The sequence below is a fragment of the Haliotis rubra genome, unplaced genomic scaffold, assembly GCF_003918875.1.
Source record: "Haliotis rubra isolate DU_JTF1 unplaced genomic scaffold, ASM391887v1 Scf511, whole genome shotgun sequence".
Lineage (NCBI taxonomy): Eukaryota > Metazoa > Mollusca > Gastropoda > Lepetellida > Haliotidae > Haliotis > Haliotis rubra.
In genome coordinates this window covers 720,074-740,211 of record NW_025767204.1, presented here as the reverse complement: position 1 = coordinate 740,211, position 20,138 = coordinate 720,074, and the positions used below count along the sequence as shown (strand labels likewise).

The following is a 20,138-nucleotide window of genomic DNA, read 5'->3' as shown; positions in this document are numbered from 1 at the left end:
ACACAATATATCATAATAGTCCATTTGTATGGTGCATATATCCATGCACAGTGCATGCTCAAAGCACACAATAATAAGAAGTCATTGGGAAGAAATAAGTCTCAAGAGATTTTGAGTTGTCAGCTGAAAGTGTATGAACAGCTGCTCACTGTCAGAAATAGTCACAGTTGTGTTTGAATTATTCCAGATTGCTGAAGAAATGTAATATAAAGTCAACATTTTCAGACAATTTGTAAATGTCAAAAAAGATCCATGCCAAAGTTGAGTGGTGTATGTCTCCTTTTCACATATAAAAATATGCCCACTACTATTTGATCAAAAATTATTTCAAAACTTTGATGAACTTCAATTTTTGCCTCAGTTGCACCATTTACTTCTCAAATGGGGCGCGGTGGGCGAGCTGGCTAAGGCGCCAGGCTAGTGATCCAGCGAGGTTGAGGTGTCGAGATCGAGCCCACCTGTCAACTTTGTGTGCAGACTCTTTCGGTGTTGTCACAACCCTTTGCACTTAAAAGAACCCATGAATCCGTTGGTATTTGACCAGATGGTGGCCACATGAATACATGCAAACACCTAGTTGCGGGTACAGCAACGTGCAGTGAACATGGACAAAGTACTGTGACTATGTGTCCCAGTCCACCCAGCTGTGAATGGGTACCTCGTTAGGATGAGAAAGCCACAATAACTCTGTGCGCCTAGTGGCTGCAAGAGTTGTATAATCCCCAGGGAGTTGAGTTTGATAATGCGATGTGCCGTTGAGATTGACATCCAATGATCGAGGGAAAAAATACCAGCGCCTTGAGCATGCACTAGTGCGTGGATATGTGCGCTATATAAATATCCTATAATAAAAAATAAAAAATAAAAAAAATCCCTCAAAGAAAGTTAGTCAGAAAAAGAATGAATTCAAACAATTCTCATTTAATTTCTTCATTGTGATTTTCCTGGGTACAAGTCAGCTAAATGAATAAATAAAAAGTAATCATGTGATCAACACTATCCATGTTTGGTTTGAGAATATTTGAGACATATCATATTCCTCACAAATAAGAAACCGTCATAACATATCCTCAGACTCTTTAAAACATACTGACAATGCAACTGCAATGAACAAAAAACCTGCAAAAGGGGACCAATGACATACAAATATAAAATGTGTAAGCATATGAGAGCAACTTTACTGTAACAATGTTCTCTCCATCAGAGATGTTATAAAAATCATGGTTATTCTACAATTATATGAAATGCCCCAATGGTAGCTGGTTCCACAATTCAGTTTAACCTCACTGTGCACCCCAGCTAAATGTAATGACAAGGGATTAAGTGAGGACGTGTTGTGACAAGGTATTAACTGGCTCTGAGCCCCAGCAGCTAATTAGTGTCTGCAACTGACAGTGAACTGTGTTCAATCAACAAATCAAATTATTTGGTAGAATATATAAGTGAGTTGATATCATGTAAGTAAATTAAATGATTGAAACTCATAGTAAGAGTGGGTTCTCCTTTAAAGTGACATGTGTCAACTGAATTCCTATAAACCAATTCCCTGTCATTCTCTGGCATACCATTATGGCTAATGTTAATGTGTGATTTGTCAACAACTCTCAAGGAGGACAGAATCTTGTATTTCGTGGTCATCAATTTAGAAAGAAGAACACCAAACCCAACAGTATCCATTGGCATTGCTGCAAGAAAGGATGTTCTGCTACCATCAACACACAACAACCTCGTTACCACCTATCTTGATATTCACAATCACCTTCCCGGGCGAAGAACATCCCCAGACTACCAACATCTGCCACAGATCTCCAGAATTTGCATCATCTATCCGCTGCTGATATCTACTTTGGAACCTTTGCTATGTGCCCAGACATCTACAAACAGCTATATTCCATCCATGCTCTTGTAGGTGAGAAAATGCTGAGATTGGTCTACACCTTGTTGCCCGACAAGAAGATGTCCACCTACAAACATTTCTTCCAGACCCTTAAAGACAAGCCTGCCCAGATCAACATGCCACTTGCCCCAGAGATCATGGTATATGATCAAGAAGGAACAGTGCTACACCGAGACCATGATCCTGCAGTTGGGTGTTGGCGGAAGGCTGAGACCCTAAAGACCGAAATATCGTCACCTCGACAGCATCCTGAATGACAATCTGCTGCAAGGTAGAATCACTCCAATTGAATATGCAGATGCAGTATCACGCATTGTTGGTGTATAAGTGAAATGGAGTATGATGTTTTATGCATAATAATTTAAAGGTGTCATGTAGCATGTGTGAAGCATTGTTCAACTTGTTGGTGTGTAAGTCAAATGGTGATGTAAATGCGAGTATCATGTTTCATGTATCATGTGTGAATGTAATATGCTGTGATACAATAAATTTCAGAACAGGCTGTACTTAATCCCTTGTTAATCCCCCCGTTGTCAGTTAGTTAACCATGGGTGACTGCTTCACACCCTGAAACAAAGGCAGGGGGCACAGTGAGGTACCCCCCACATATCATCCAAGTGTTGAGAATATCACTTATATGAAAGGACGAGAGTAATAAGACTGTCCAAGGAATATGGCCAATGAACCAAGGATGACATTGACTTACCTGTGCTCCAGTTCGGAGAGGTTGGGTGAGTTTGGGTGAGATGTATCCACTAGAGGCAGTCTGGGTATCATGCTTCTTGTAGCTGAGCAGGGAGTACTGTTTTGCAACCTGGAAAAATGACATAGTTGTAGTCGATCGAGAAATCCATGGCCATAAGTGAATTATTTATATAAAATTTTCATTTATATTCATTATTCCTTATGCTGCCTACAGTTTTTAACTCCTATCTGTATTCATCACGACTGGGTACTTTTTAATAAAAAAATTCAAGGTGCGATTGGAATTTATATAAAGAAGAAATACAATAATGCACCATACATGTCATAGTAAAGTAAACAGATCTTGTACACATAGGAAATCTAAATCTATTTTGGCACCACATATTTGGAAATTTTAACTATAAGTTGTAAATTGATCATACTTATCCTATCTCAGGGTATGCACTTCTCTCTCCTACTTTGACCATGGTGTGGAAACGTGTGGTTGGCAAAGTTGAATAAAATCTTCTGGCCTCTCTCCCACCCAATTGCTCCCCACCACTCCCATTTCTGGACATGTCAATCATCCCTGTAAAGCGTGCTAAGAGCTCAGGACGGTCAAATGACATCCTACTACTGTCATTCTCGTCTTGGAACCCAAAGTAATCTGTGATGTGGGGAAGGTCGGGTGGGAATCCATAGCGAGAGATAGGATATGCATTATAAATATACAAGTTATAGTTAAAATTTCCAAATTTTTAAACTGATCCTATCTCACAGTATGCATTTATCCCACGGTTGGATGTGGGCCCCAGATTGCAATGTGTCGTACGTATAACATTGCACAAGGAGGCCTGGAGAAAGCACCAATTCTCGATATGCCAAACTCCAATACTTGTGATGGATTGCTTCTGATTGATAAACCCCTTGACTTACACAGCACAAAGACTCTAGGGAGTGGGCGGTCCCAAATCAACTTTTGTTCAAGACAAAATGACACAGTTTGCCAAGTAAGCCCAGCTTCCCCACAATTTTTCAGAAGACCCCAGTGAATTAAAGTCTAAGATCTTACTCCGGACAGTCCCTGCTATGAAACCATCCCCCACAGACATACTCTGGAAGGCGGTGAAAGGGAAGACAGCCCGGTGCTCTACTCGTTTAAGGTTCAGTACCAATCAATCATCCTAAGATGAGAAAGGAACTTAGGAGGGAACACTTCTAAAACACCGTAGGTATTTGGAAATCAATACTTCACTGACGTAATTGCTGAGAGAGTAGAGGTTTGTATGTGGAATGTCAATCCCCTCTGCATGTAGATCATGACTGGCCTCACAGTCTATAGAGACATGGGTATGACCGTACGAATAATGCTCCAACTATGCCAGGCGAGGTGATGCTCAAGTAAAGTAGAACTAGACAAAAAAGATGACATCGATACCTTTTATTAAAGTACAAGGTAGCAAGATAAACGTGACGGACTGCCCCTTCACCTGCGGTGACGGGCTGACGAAAGCTGCTGTGCTAGCACCAACGGACCAAACTGGTGTAGGCCCTCCACATCAGTGATGGATAAATCTTGGAGATAGTGAGAGGTGAAGACTGTGTTAGACTTCCAGAAACAACCCTCCATGATGGTGTTAAGAGAACAGTTGCTGTGGAGCACAATCGTTTGTCTCGTGAGGGTTGGCGGTAGTAGGTGGTGTAAGGTCAGCATAGGCATAGGTGCGTAGGATGACAGAGCTCATCCAAAACACCAAGGTTATACGCAAGATTTCTGCTGATGAAACTGTAGACAATGGGATGAAAAGTCTCTTGCCTACGACAGTCTTGAGACACAGCAAGATAAACCTGTAAAGCCATGACAGGGCATTGGGAGAGATCCTCAGTGTCGTCAGGCCCCAAGATCGTGGACAGCGGTGGAATGATGAAGAGTCTGTCTGGCTGTCCTTGCAACTTCTTGGCAATAAAGTCCCACCTTAAGCCAAGGAAAACTCTAGCATGCTTTTTTTTTTCAAAACACACTCGGTTGACATCTTGAGCATGAAGTTCCGAGATGCGTGTCATGAAGAAGAAGGTCTTGAAGGTGATATGCTCGAAATCTTTCTCTGCCAAAGGTTCATATAAAATTTCTCTGAGGCAAGATGTCTGAGGAAGACCTTATATGAGCGTAGTAGAGACTGGAGTTCAGGGACTTCTGTTGTGATGCTGAAGTAGGGGAAGTGATGCCCTTCAGCTTGCAATAAGCTTCAAAAGTCTTCCATTTATCATCGTAGAGTGATGGTGTAACAGTATGATGAGCTGTAGTAATAGCCGTAGCCACTCGCTTAGAATAACCCTAAGCAATCAAGGACTTATGCAGATGCGTCAAGCGTGTAGATGGAGTGTCTGGGGAAACCAATGGAGCTGATCTGGGTGAGGGTGGATCAGGACGTCGTTTCGATCGGGAAGCGGTACTGGGTTTGGATCAGCAAGCTCTTGTAGGTCAACAAACCAACGTCTGACTGGCCAGTAAGGAACGACCAAAAGCAGTGTTATCTTCTGAGTCATTCACAGCTTGAATAGAACTCGAGAGAGAAAAGGCATATGCCAGAGGTGGAAAGGTATATGCGTTGAGGCCCTTCCAGCTTCCACTCTGTTGGGGATGGCCGAGCTGATCGGGACAGCGAATCTGCAATGATGCTCTGCACCCCTTGGATGTGATTTGCTCTGACTGTGATGTTCAGCGAGTCCACGAGGCTGAAGAACTGCTGAGCCCAATGAAGTAGCTGTGGAGAACCCGTGGATCCCATCTGGTTGATGTACCAGACCATCGTGGCACTGTCTGAGCGAACCAGTTGACTGGCTGACTGAAGAAGATGCTTCCGGTGAGTTATTGCCAGTATTACTGCCCTTAACTCCAACATGTTGATATGACAGACTTGATCTTCAGGAGATCACAGCCCTGCCACTTGAAGATCTAGTAGATGAGTTCCCCACCCGTGTAGAGAGGCATCTACGAACAGGTGATGTACTGGAGCAAACAGCCTTAAAGAGACTCCTCCGCAGACATTTGTTTCTAACAACCACCATTGAAGATTGGGAATGGTGCTCCCTGGGTAGAGAGATCGGCGCGTGGAGATCGCCGACTACGCAGACGAAGAAACTCTCTGCGCCTAAAAATAGTCGTCTATGTAGGCCTCGAATACAAACCCTTTGCGGTGGAGAAACTGAGTAATTGGCTTTATGACTCGAGGGAATAACCACAGGGCCGCTGAAATTCCAAATGTGAGGACACGCCACTGATAGTGGATGCCCTTGTAGATGAATCGGAGAAACTTGCGATGCCTCTGAAATATAGGCAGAAAGGTGAGCTTCATCCAAAGAAGGACCAGGCGACGGATCCCGCAAAACCTGAGGAAAATTAGCCGTTTGGGGAGGGTCCCAGCCGAGAGCAGTGGCTACTACTCGACCTACAGCGTCAAAGTCAAAAGGCTGGGGACCGGTACTAACCTGTGCATGATCCCAAGAGACAGGAATAACAGGTCAGAAAGACATAGATGGTGTGGTAGAAGGAGACAAAGTCTGTTAAAATGATGTCAAAACCGGCCGGAGAGGGAGCGCCACACTAATAGGAACCGACAAACGGTACAGTTAGATGTAGGCGAGACCATTGAACTAAGAGGGAGCGTCGAACTAGCTTGGAACGTTGAGCCAAATGCGAGTGGTGCACTGGTCTGTAAGTCTGAACCCATCACTGGTCAGGAGTGTCGGGCCTATTGGGAGTGGCACACTGTAGGGAAGCACCAAACCAACCAAGAGAGGCGCACTGGGCTGAAGCGCCGAACCAAACGGGAGCGGCGCACTGGTCTGTAAGTCTGAACCCATCACTGGTCAGGAGTGTCGGGCCTATTGGGAGAGGCACACTGTAGGGAACCACCAAACCAACCAGGAGAGGTGCACTGGGCTGAAGCGCCGAACCAAACAGGAGTGGCGCACTGGTCTGTAAGTCTGAACCCATCATTGGTCAGGAGTGTCGGGCCTATTGGGAGTGGCACACTGTAGGGAAGCACCAAACCAACCAGGAGAGGCGCACTGGGCTGAAGCGCCGAACCAAACGGGAGTGGCGCACTGGTCAGAAGCGCTGAACCAAACGGGAAAGGTGCACTGGTCTGAAGTGCCGAACCAAAAGGGAGTGGCACACTGGGCTGAAGCGTTGAATGAAACGGGAGCGGCACACTGGTCTGAAGCGCTGAACCAAAAGGGAGCGGCGCACTGGGCTGAAGCGCCAAACCAAACGAGATGGGTGCACTGGTCTGAAGTGGTGAACCAAATGGGAGCGGCACACAGGGCTGTAGCGCCGAACCAAATGAGAGCGGCACACTGGGCTGAATCACTGAACCGAACGAGAACGGCACACGGGTATGAAGAGCCAAACCGTACGGGATCAGTGCACTAGACTGAAGCACCGCACTGCATCGAACTGAAAGTGCGCACCATGCTGGAGCGCCGAATCAAGTGGTAGAGCAGAGGTGGGCTGATGTATCGTGAGGAATGGAGTTGTAGAGCTAATCAGGGCCACCAAACAGAGGGGAATTGTTGCACTTGAATGCATCACTGGAGCTGGGGGAAAATCCGACCATAAGTCCGCACTACAATAAGTAATTGTAGAAACGGTGATCGCCGAACCCGAAAAATGAGACTCACTGACACTTGGAGCTGATACTGCCGTTCCTGAGAGATTGTCACGAGAGCCGTTGGACATGACTGGGAAGGCGAAGTATGAACTGGACTAGAAATATGGATGGAATAAACGTCACAGATTCTCACTATGAGATAAGAGTCCGATGGAACATCAAAAGAATCCTCCTCCGGTGAGGGTGAAGAACGCCAAGCTGAGGAACCCTTGGAAGGTCTCCTACGGTCCCTGTCTGCCACTCACCTGCTACCAACCCTCCAATAAGCAGTAAAAGCATCATCATCTAATAGAGCTCAGTAAGAGCAACGACCAGACAAATCGCACCAGCCGATGCAACCCACGCATAAAGTATGGGGATCCGTAGAAAGAAAGTTCTTACTACACCTGTCACAATATTTCCTGGTAGAGCGATTATTCTTTCCCATAATTCCCTAGGCCGCAAAGTCAGCAGCAGCAGCACAGAAAGAACATTGTTGAGAACAGTCACTCAGACCAATACAACTGATGCATTGCGAGTGGGGATCCACAACAGAAAAGGTTTCTTGCATCTATCACAATACTTCCTCTTCCACGATTACTTTTGCCCATAATGTAGCAAAGCAGAGTAACAGACAGAGACAGAGCTCAAACACGTCCACACTCCTGTGTGACAAGAAAGAGAATGACTAGAGAGGGGTGTCATGTGACTGTCCTGAGCACCTTGCATTCTTTCAATGAGGTGTACATGAATGGGTGTTCGGGCAGGAGGTTCAAGAGAGGCCAGAAAGTTTGTTCAACTCTGCTTACAGCACGTTTCAACTCCATGGTTAAGGTAAGAGAGAGAAGTGCATACTGTGAGATAGGATAAGTTTTAATATTAATAATATAGTATCTGGAAGAAGAGTTTTTGCCAGATATGCAATTCGATAGATCATAGTATAATCCTATTACATGGGCATCAAACATACCAAAAATGCAAAAATGCACATGTTGGCTTGGCAATTGATTGTGTGAAAATAACAGATCAATGTTTTCACTGATGATCTCTGTAAAATGACAAATGTCAACATAATACCTTGAGACTGAAGTAAGGCACTTTCCTCTTGACAAAGACTGCAGTTGGTTTGAATGGTACCACACCTAATGCATCAGGTGCCTGGAAGTTAAAAAATGAAAAACAAAAACATACCAAGCATGTAATATATATATATAGAGAGATAATGTCGACCTTTGGGCGACATTTGTGCGACCTTTAGGCAACAGCTGTCGCCCTAAGGATATATTTCTTTTGCCTAAATACAGTGGAAACCGCCTAAGTAAAGACCGCTTAACTAAACAGACCTGATAAGTAAACACTTTTCTTTGGTCCCGGCAACTTTCTTCATTAATTATCACTATTAGAGTCCGGTTAACTAAACTCGGATAAGTAAACAATACCGCTTAACTAAACGTCTTCTCACGGTCCCTGGAAGTAAATTACCTAACAAAAGAGACTGGATAACTAAATTAGCGATCACCACATAATCCGACATGAGGGGGAGTCGTGTCAGTCTCCAGTCAAACAAACATCCTACTTACAGCTCGCTGGCGTCAAGCAGTTGACAATACACTGCCAGCCCTGATAAGTTGTTCATTGTTATATATGCATACATATACATGCATATGGTTGTCATTTGCAGGTTTTTATAAGTTTGGATAAGTAAAATACCTGATAAGTAAACAATTTTGGCGAGTCCCTTGAAATTTTACTTATCAGGTTTCCACTGTATCTGAATGTCACAACTATGTTCATATTCTTTAATAACTATCCCAAAGTGGATGGTTGGATAGAAGGTCGTCTCAGGACCTTCAGGTGGGCTTCTTTTGTACTTTTATAAAACTTCAGTGCTGTTATAGAAAAAAACAAAAATATTATGTATATAGCGTCTGCGACCTTTCGGCGACACAGGGTTTTCTATAAAATTCTCTAACACCTGGATATATGTTCAGAAATAAACAATGGAGAAATTATTGTCTAGATATATGCTATTAGGTTTTGTACAGTTTTTTCAAATATACACATCGTTTAGTGTTCGCCATAACATTACTGTTTCGCTCACACTAACTTTCGGCAATATGGCTGTGCGTCAAAATAGTGAAAGTTAAAAAGCGGCAATGTCGAAATGAGCACTTAGCTCATAATTCAATAATCTTTGTAGATATTGTGGGAGCCGACAGACAATACTAATATGCCACCAAGAACATGTTTACATGCTTAATACATTTCATACTTCAATCAAAATAACACTGTAATAATCTGTAAATAAATTGAATTCATGTTTCACGTTTTGTGTCAATTCCGACCCCGTTCGCTACAGTTTTCGCGCACTACACACGAGGTGACTTGGCAGCACAAAGCTATGGAAAATGCATGGTTTGTACCGTAATCGGAGTATTTTGTTGAAAACAGCAGCATGTGAATTGTATCAAAGGCGATGCCTGTCCTATGACACACTTTATTTCAAGATTTCGCAATCGGTAGAAATTGTTTGCCAGTAACTTGATCGCGATTGTGAGGTCTCGTATCATGTTGCCACTTGATCCACACCTAGACTATCGCTTAGTCTCTGAATATCTAAAAGTTTGATAGTCACAAACAAACCCATTATAAATTGAAAAGGAGCCCCAGGGAAACCAGAATCTGAGGAAATCTAGACTTGTTTCATTTAGGGCTTTAGCATTGCAGAAAGGGCTAGGCAGTAAGGAAAATACTATTGTGGTTCAGGGACTGTGAGACAGACTAGATCCACACCCCGTAACAGCTAATCATAGCGCATTGTATGTTCACTCAGTGAGTGAAATTGACCTTTTTCTTTTAGGCCAGCGTACATCCTTGTGCTTAGACGCATATCTAGTCGGTCAGCAGATAGGAAACCATGTAATTTATGAACCCCTTGCGGTCAGTTCCGGTGCGGCAAGAAAAAAACCCTCAAAAGGCTCTCATTCTGACGCCTGATATTCAGGGTATACATCAGACTGACTTTTCGCACCGATATATTTTTTTCTTATTTTAAATATATATCTACCAACTAATAGATAAATAAAAAACCCAAAACAGTACACAAACCATTTCTAATTCAGGAACTAACCAAACCTGTAAGACTTGAATTCAATAAAATTATTTAAAGGCCAAATAGAGAGATAGCATTACACATTACAACCCGTTTTATCACCCACACTGCATATTTTGACTGCATCAGTGCTTGTCACCCTCTATTAGACCATGGGGTTAATACCTCATTGGCATGGGTTTGCTCAAATAATGATCTGATACTGCAGTGTTGAGGAAATCTTGTAGTTATAGTTTCATGATGTCACTCTCCATTGCCGCTCTTTGCTGTTTCCTCTGATAGCTGAACTACACATTTTTATATCAGCTACACATTTCCTAAATGTTCCATGCAAAGGAATTATGCATCTGCTCACTTGACCATAATGTTTCAGTTACATTATTTTATCAAGAGTTTCTAACTTTCAAATATAGCTTTTTGTACTCCTGCTTTGAACCCTGCCCCTTTGGGTGTTTATGTGCAGTATATCTCCTCCACTGGTCTATCAGTGTTAAGTGATGAAAAGTATATTTTGCACCATTTTCATGCTAATAATACTAATTACCTTAATCTGGATACTTAGATTGTAGCCTACAACCTTATTACCTACAAGTAATGGCTGTCTGGGTCAAACCTTGAATCTGTTAATTTAATATTGAGCATGAATGCAGTCAGAATTCCCTTTTTGAGCTTTCGTAATTCCATTGCAGATATATCTTTGTTTATTTAATGCAGGAACATTTCCTCATTTCAAAGTCTAAATCCTGTACATTGTGTAACATAGGAAAGAGGGTAAACACCAGAGGACAGAATAAGATTAACTGAAAAATCAAGGATGAATCTCACTAAAAACATTAAGACATGTTATAACTTATTGATAGGTCAATAGACCAACTGTTTCTATGCAGGGATATGTTATTAGTCTTTATGTTTTTTTAAGTTCCCTTAGCAGTCAAATTGCATAAAAGGGTAATTTTGTTCAAAGCGAGGGTTTCTTAAAATAACTTTTTCTTTTTTTAAAAATTGAGGTGAACATTTCTTTCAATACAAACAGTAAGAATTAAAACCTCTTCCTGTTGTAAGTTACCTTTACAAAGTCATAACAACAGTTTCGGAAATGCCGCTTTGATGCATCTATTCAGGTAGTGCGCATCATTCATCATTGGCCCATCACCGGCTGATAGTTTGCACTGTCGCCTAATATCGACATCTCTGAACAGCACTGGGCAGACGGTATTGATATAAATCATAGAATTGATGATCGTTATTAGGAATAGTAACTTTAATAAAAATCAAAAAGAAATCTGAAAGAAATCAACATATTTTGTATTAGTGGTGAGTTTTGACATTTATGCATGGAAGACTAACAAAACTGCATCCTGAACATGACTTAGAAGCAACCCATGAATAAAGACATAACTTTGTATATTGTGTGAGTAAATTGAATATGTTTCATCACAATCATGCATACTATTTATGATATTATGGGTATTCTTAAATTCCATTCAAATTGACTTGATGGCACAAGTTTTTTCCTTTGGTCACCCTTCAAATCAAGTTCAAAGTTGACAAAGACTATAAAAAGTCAGGAAAGGTCTAGCCTGTCTCATAGTTCCTGAACTGCATTATTTTTACTTCCATCTATGCCTTTCTGCAATGCTAAAGACCTAATTGAAGCAAGTCTAGTTTTATTTGGGTCAGGAATCTCCCATCTCACTGAAGCTCCTTTTCAGTTTAAAAGGAATTATTTGTTTGTATCAAAATTATTTATATTCAGAGGCTAAGGGCTAGTCTCGGATGGTCCTGTTAGACGTGGAAATCATATCCAATCCAATTTATGCCTGGTAAGTTAATTTTATTTTACAAAAGTTTCTGAATATGAAACATTGTAAATTCATAATTTATGTATGTTGTTAGGATGATAACTAAATCTAGTAGTATTTTAAATACTTTATCAGTTCGGAAGAAAAATTATAATTTCTTAATTTCACTTTTGAATTTAAGTTCATAATCATTTTGAGAATAATATTGTTAACATTTTGATGTTACATAATGCAGACAATTATGAACGGGATCAAGAGACGTTGAGCTTGGCAGAGGAGAAATGTGATCTTCAAATTGCAGAATCAGAGGAGGAGTCTCTGAGGCATTCCAAAGGGAGGAAGGGGTAGGTTATGTGATCCAGAGATCAATACTTTCACGTTAGTAGGTTTAAATTGTGAATACTATTTTCACAACTTCGTTAACTTTATTTCTACCTTGACTAGGGATGGCGCGATACATAATTTTCATGAATCGATATGTATACTCATGACATGATTCTATATGTATTATGATACCTATTTTCGCTGCATTATTGTGTGAATTTATTTACATTTTGAACATTAATATTTTATATTTTATGATTGTCCATGAAAAGATCAACAGTTTTTATCCTCAGAGATTAAAAAGTTCTAATTTCCCATCTTTGTGCATGAAAAATAATCATTTATAACTCTCATAACATAAAAGAAAACATGATACAATTGCAAAATGTAAACAATATATATTACAACATATTTAAACATACTTTCAAAACTAAATATCGATACAGTTTTGAATGTATTGATAATTGTACCATCTTAGAAAAAGTATCAATGCATCGATGTATTTAGGCATCCCTAACCTTAACATTGTTCTGGCCTACATTTAGAATTCAGCACCACAAACTTGCAATACCCCATGAAGCAAAACATGAATCGTGGTCGTATAGCCTGCATTGCCCAATAAAGAATTGTTTGAGACTGAAGTTAGAAATGTTTTTGGTTTTTGGAGAGGGAAAAGTTCCCACAAACACAACATTGAAATCGAGATGCACGTGCATCATAAATGCATTCAGGCATAAATTGCCGGCTTGAATGGCAATCGTTCACTTGTTTTCTGAACACACCAGCTATGACTAGGTTAACGAGAGATCAACCACAACAAGCTATTGGACGTCTGCACGCTAGTCAACATGCTCGAGTCATTGCTAATGACTTCAGTTGCAGCGCATTTAACGATAGAACGTCTTAGAGTGCGATAAAACGCCACCAGCAGCACTGATGCCCGCCCACGAGTGGTCAACCCTGTGTAACAACACGCCGCCAGGACCGTCATATCGCCCATCAACACGTGCAAGACCTATTCGCAAGGGCCAGAGAAACAGCTTGGGTGACCATAGGAAACCACCAGCGACCAGTCAGTGACCTACCATTCGGCGACGTCTCAAAGCCAGGAACCTGTTTTGTCGATGTCCTGCCAGGAGACCCATATTCACCCAACGTCACCGCCGGGAACGTATCCAAGTGGACACAACAGCGGCAAAACTGTTGTGGGGGACGATGGAGAGGGGTTGTCTTCTCTGATGAAAGTCGGTACTGCATTTCAGTGGCGTATTATTTTTAAAAAATAGGTTCAAATGTTCCACTGATACTTAAATACTTAAATGTCATTTCAAATATTACATTTCTTTTGCCTTTCAGTATATATTATCAGTAGACCTTTGGGCAACACATCATATATATTATCAGTAGACCTTTGGGAAACACATCATATATATTATCAGTAGACCTTTGGGCAACACATCATATATATATATTATCAGTAGACGTTTGGGCAACACATCATTTATATTATCAGTAGACCTGTGGGCAACACATCATATATATTATCAGTAGACCTTTGGGCAACACATCATACAATCAGTAGACCCCTGGACAACACATCATGTATATTATCAGTAGACCTGTGGGCAACTCATCATATAATCAGTAGACCTGTGGGCAACACATCATATATATTATCAGTAGACCTGTGGGCAACACATCATATATATTATCAGTAGACCTGTGGGCAACACATCATATAATCAGTAGACCTGTGGGCAACACATCAGCTATATTATAAGTGGACCTGTGGGCAGCACATATATATTGTTAGTAGACCTTTGGGCAACACATCATATAATCAGTAGACCTGTGGGCAACATATCATACAATCAGTAGACCTGTGGGCAACACATCATATATATTATCAGTAGACCTGTGGGCAACACATCATGTGTATTATCAGTAGACCTGTGGGCAACACATCATATAATCAGTAGACCTTTGGGCAACACGCCATCTATATTATAAGTAGACCTTTGGGCAACATATCATATATATTGTCAGTAGACCTTTGGGCAACACATCATATATATTATCAGTAGACCTTTGGGCAACACATCATACATATTATCAGTAGACCTGTGGGCAACACACCATTTATATTATCAGTAGACCTGTGGGCAACACATATATATTATCAGTAGACCTTTTGGCAACACATCATATATATTATAAGTAGACCTTTGGGCAACACATCATATATATTATCAGTAGACCTTTGGGCAACACATCATACATATTATCAGTAGACCTTTGGACAACACATCATATATATTATCAGTAGACCTGTGGGCAACACACCATTTATATTATCAGTAGACCTTTGGGCAACACATCATATAATCTGTAGACTTTTGGGCAACACTCATGTATATTATCAGTAGACCTTTGGACAACACATCATATATATTATCAGTAGACCTGTGGGCAACACACCATTTATATTATCAGTAGACCTTTGGGCAACACATATATATTATCAGTAGACCTTTTGGCAACACATCATATATATTATAAGTAGACCTTTGGGCAACACATCATATATATTATCAGTAGACCTTTGGGCAACACATCATACATATCATCAGTAGACCTTTGGACAACACATCATATATATTATCAGTAGACCTTTGGACAACACACCATATATATTATCAGTAGACCTTTGGGCAACATATCATGTGTATCATCAGTAGACCTGTGGACAACACATCATATAATCAGTAGAGTTTTGGCAACACATCTCATATATTACCAGTAGACCTTTGGGCAACACATCATATGAATTATCAGTACATCTTTGGGCAACACATCTTACAATTAGTAGACCTGTGGGCAACACATCATATGTATTATCAGTACACCTTTGGGCAACACATCCTACAATCAGTAGACCTTTGGGCAACACATCATGTATATTATCAGTAGACCTTTGGGCAACACGTCATATAATCAGTAGACTTTTGGGCAACACTCATGTATATTATCAGTAGGCCTTTGGGCAACACGTCATATAATCTGTAGACTTTTGGGCAACACTCATGTATATTATCAGTAGACCTTTGGGCAACACATCATATATCAGTAGACTTTTGGGCAAAACATCTCATATATTACCAGTAGACCTTTGGGCAACACATCATATGTATTATCAGTACACCTTTGGGCAACACATCCTACAATCAGTAGACCTGTGGGTAACTCATCATATGTATTATCAGTACACCTTTGGGCAACACATATACATGGTCAGTGGACCTTTGGGCAACACATCATATATAGTGTATATACCAAGCTCTCTGTAGTTCACCTGTCTACAGTCAAATTTTATTCAAACTTTGTATCCCTAAAGAGGCCATTTAACTAATCAGTTTGTAATCTAGTTATATCATATGGATAAGTGGAGTTTGGTTGTCACACTGTGCACTCAGCTGTAGTATTAAATCATACATATTAAAGGTTTAAGATTTCTTCCTTGCAGTCTGTTTTGACTGATGTCAAAATGGGCTGTGTTCAGGTGATATTCAGACCAGACATCAGGTAAAATCAATGTCGGAGCCCGAGTTTATTCAGGAGTCGTCTGGTATGCCTCAGTGAATGATAGGAGAATGGGAATAATCCCGACTGGCTCAAATTGGGCTGTGTTTAGGTGATATTCAGACCAGACATCAGGTAAAATCAATGTCGGAGCCCGAGTTTATCCAGGAGTCGTCTGGTATGCCTCAGTATATGATAAGAGAACGGGAATAATCCCGACTGGCTCAAAATGGGCTGTGTTTAAATGGTATTCAGACTCCAGACTCCATCAACCTTCGCTGATCTTTTCGTCGTGATCAGTCATTTGAAATAGTGTCAACAAATCCATATTAATTACGCAAGTTAATCATGTTGTTACTTTATCTCGTCATGAAACATATTTTTTATATCTGGACTTTGCAATCCAGTTTATTAATTGTACTCAAAAGGTAAAAAAAGAATGCTTATATCAACTGCAGTGAAATCCTGTGTCTCCCCGATATTATAACTTCGGTCCGCATTAGTCACAAAAATCACTGTCATATTGCATCTACTCACGCCTCGAAATGAAGTGTATTTGGCAGAAAATGGATACGTATACATATTTCGTTTGGGTAAAAGAAATAGTTCTTGTAGCTGGACAATCACAGGTCTTCGCTGTGGAAATAGCGAGATCGCGCTAAACCTCATTAGTGACAGGTCAAATTGTTCCTTGCATAAATACTATCCAGTAATACACCAAAGAGCTGTCGATAACCTTACTTATGATTATATATATTTTCAGTAATATAGCAAAACCTGCAATTAAAATGAAACAATATACTTGTCATGGTAACATAATAATTTCAGATACTATATTTTTCCTGATCACTCCGATTAACTAAATCACCGGTAGATGGCGGGGAAAAGTGTGCACAGCTGATTGCCATTTCCGATGGTGTATACGAGGCAATGCACACGCTAATTCTAATCCCTGCATATAATACAATGCCTAGCAAAAACAAATTAGAACTGAAAAGATACATAAAATTGTTTAATGATTTTTAATTGAAAATGTTACGTCTTTACTGACAAAATCGTCTTTTCTTGTTCGTTCACGGGAAGCGATACGATGTCGTTTTCTTACCCCCTGAAAGAAAGACTACATATCTGCCTGTCTTCATCAGGGTGTTGATTTCCTATAGAGGTTTTCGGTGTTTGAGTATGAGAATATGTCATATATAGTTGTTTGTTAAGCTTAACATATCCTCAAAACTTTTTCCATAGCAAACCATGAGTGGTAAACAACGAAAACTAATCTAAAGCAAGGGCACATCGGCGCTTGAGCGGGAAACAAGTTAAGCCAAATGATAAATGTATGTTACAGCATCATATTTTTAGAAATATTACAAGTAATCATAATCTCATTGTTTATTCTAACTAGTCTGGTTTGTTTGACTGCATCATATTTGGGAAAATTAAGCACAAAAGTATCAATTGATTGTATGTGCGATGTTAAACATCGGAAACAGGAGGGTCAGTTTCATGCACGCATATGAAAGACAATTTTCTCGGCGCGCAAGACACTGAAACACCAAAACAACCAATGGGCGACATGTATCAAATAAGCAGCCACAGAAATGTATACACGTATATAGTATTAAACAGCAACCATTGTGCAACATATATATGTATATTACATAATCGACCATTGGGCGACATATATATACGACCTTGAGCGACAGTCTCCTCAAGGTCGCATATATACATGTATGCCGTACACTTTACCTTTGGGCGACACGGTATGGGCGACACCAAAAATATATTCTCTATTTGTATATATTTACAAGGTCTTATCCCCTTTTTATGTTTAATTATCAAATTCAAATGTATATAACCCAAATAGAATAATAAATCAATGTAAATTTGTAATATACGGCAATGTCGCCCAAAGGTCGCAGTTTATAGTACTGTCGCCCAACGGTCGGATTTGTGTTCTTATATATATATATATAATAATGCTTCTTATGTTTTCAAAGTGAATGCCTCTATTTCTTCACGAAAAGTATAGACAGTTCCTAAAACATATTCCCCCAAAATCTATATCTGCATTGATCGATAACTGACAATTAATGTTAGGATTCTATAATGTTAATACATGTACACAAAAATTATGGCTATGGTGTAACAGTGAGTGAGTGAGTTTAGTTTTACACCGCACTCAGCAATATTCAAGCTTTATGTCAGCGGCATGTAAATAATCAAGACTGGACCAGACAATCCAGTGATCAACAGCATGAACATCATTAAAACACCAAGAACTACATGATCGATTGTTAAAGGTGCAGTCACGCCGAAGACCCGGGTTCGAATCCCCACATGGGTACAATATGTGAAGCCCATTTCTGGTGTCCCCCGCCGTGATGTTGCTGGAATATTGCTTAAAGCAGCGTAAAACCAAATTCAGTCAGTCAGTCGTTGTTATAAAACATTTGCGTGCAGGACGAAATGTAACCTTTGATTTGTGCGTATTTAGTCGTACTATTTTTGAATCGAGAGTGATTAATGTTTCACACTAACAATCTAATTACAAATTCTAGCTACAAGCTAGACAGTGACGGACACGGGAACTATACTGTCCACCTTTGCAGAATTTCTTCAACCTAAACAGTGGGACATTAGGAAGGGTGGATGCCCATCAGATGCCGTTATTTGAAAATCTTCTCTGCAGTTCTTGTCTGATTGTAGTATCCCAGCAGTGTAGGCTTGTTTGGATTTTCTAATGCGAGGATAGATTAATGACTGATCGAATGTTATCCTATTTATGTGTGTTTTACCTCGATATTTAATCAAATCATGTAAAAATAGGTCTATTACCTATGAGAAAATACCTTGAAAATACACATTTGATTTATTTGAATCAGTAAACTAAACTACCCCACTTTGCCATTGCTAGAAAAATCTGAAAATTTACTTAGGCAAATAGGTATATATATACAGTTTTTATTTTAGTACACAGCAATTGCTTATATGTATCTCTTATGCAAAAGTGAAGTTCCTTTCATATCCTCAAAACAGTGTCTACCCCAAGGTGTTTTTAGGCAATTAAAAATTGCATGCAATACAGCTATCTCTACTCCCTTGCTGTAAACCATGTTTGGTGGAATAAACCTACACCTGTTTATTTGTCATTCACTTGATGGCCAGTTAATGAATTTATAACAGGTATAATTAATGGTACCACCACTGAGATTACCTAACAAAAGTTCCCATTTAGCCATTCTGATGTCTGAGTAAATACTCAGCCTTATGAATTAAGGTCTGATGTGGCAAATGAATTACATGTAAAAACAACGTCCTTCCTTGAAAGGATTAACTGCAAATACGTTCATTGCTCATTGTTGGCTAACTAAATTACTTTTTTTAATAATAGTGGACATCATGCAAATAGTTGTTAGGTGGGCTATCTTGGGTGACCAATGAGACTATACACCAATGTGAAAAACATGAAACAGTCACTTGATCATTTGAGAAGCTATCACAAGTTATGACGTTATATCACTTTTTCTCTTATTAGACTGTTGAAAGACACATGACATGGAACAGGTTTCTTTGTCAGCTGCAGATAAATGGCATATTCTTCCTTTATGTGGATATTGATGGATACATTTCTTGAACAAGGTAATAGTTTGATATTATTCCTATAACTTTAGTCGGTTTTGATTTTAAGTTTTGTATTTTGTTTTTATTCATTTGTTGTAGCATTCAACATAATCATTCCACTTGATCTAGAGTGTTGCAGTGAAGTTCTTTGATATATAGCAGACAACAGGCACTTGGTCGCACCTAGCCATCGGGTGTGTGTGAGATATGATTCACTTCGGCAATATATAACATGTCTAGATATTACTGTCAATTTATAAATTCACTAAAAGCAGATGATAACAAATTAATTATGTAAGGATTATAAGGCAAAAGTATAAGAAAGTACATTGACTTCTTTCATTCGATCCTAACAGTTTTTACCACTGGCAGATTAAGTTAAATTCAAAATGATTTGATCATCATATTCAAATTGGAAATATTTATGGGCAGAGCTCCAGGTAAGATTTAGCTCATGTGGGTACTGT

At 39.9% G+C, this 20,138-nt stretch overlaps 1 protein-coding gene across 2 annotated transcripts in view; it reads right to left on the bottom strand.

Moving 5' to 3' along the window:
- Positions 1-20,138, bottom strand: part of LOC124292282 (cilia- and flagella-associated protein 221-like) — a 157,980-nt gene that overhangs the window by 56,680 nt on the left and 81,162 nt on the right. For both annotated transcript variants that reach the window (XM_046729348.1, XM_046729349.1), the window contains 2 exons: positions 8,311-8,391; positions 2,604-2,711 (listed from right to left, as the gene is read on the bottom strand). In XM_046729348.1, coding sequence (XP_046585304.1) covers positions 2,604-2,711; positions 8,311-8,391 — 189 coding nt within the window. The remainder of the gene's footprint in view (positions 1-2,603; positions 2,712-8,310; positions 8,392-20,138) is intronic.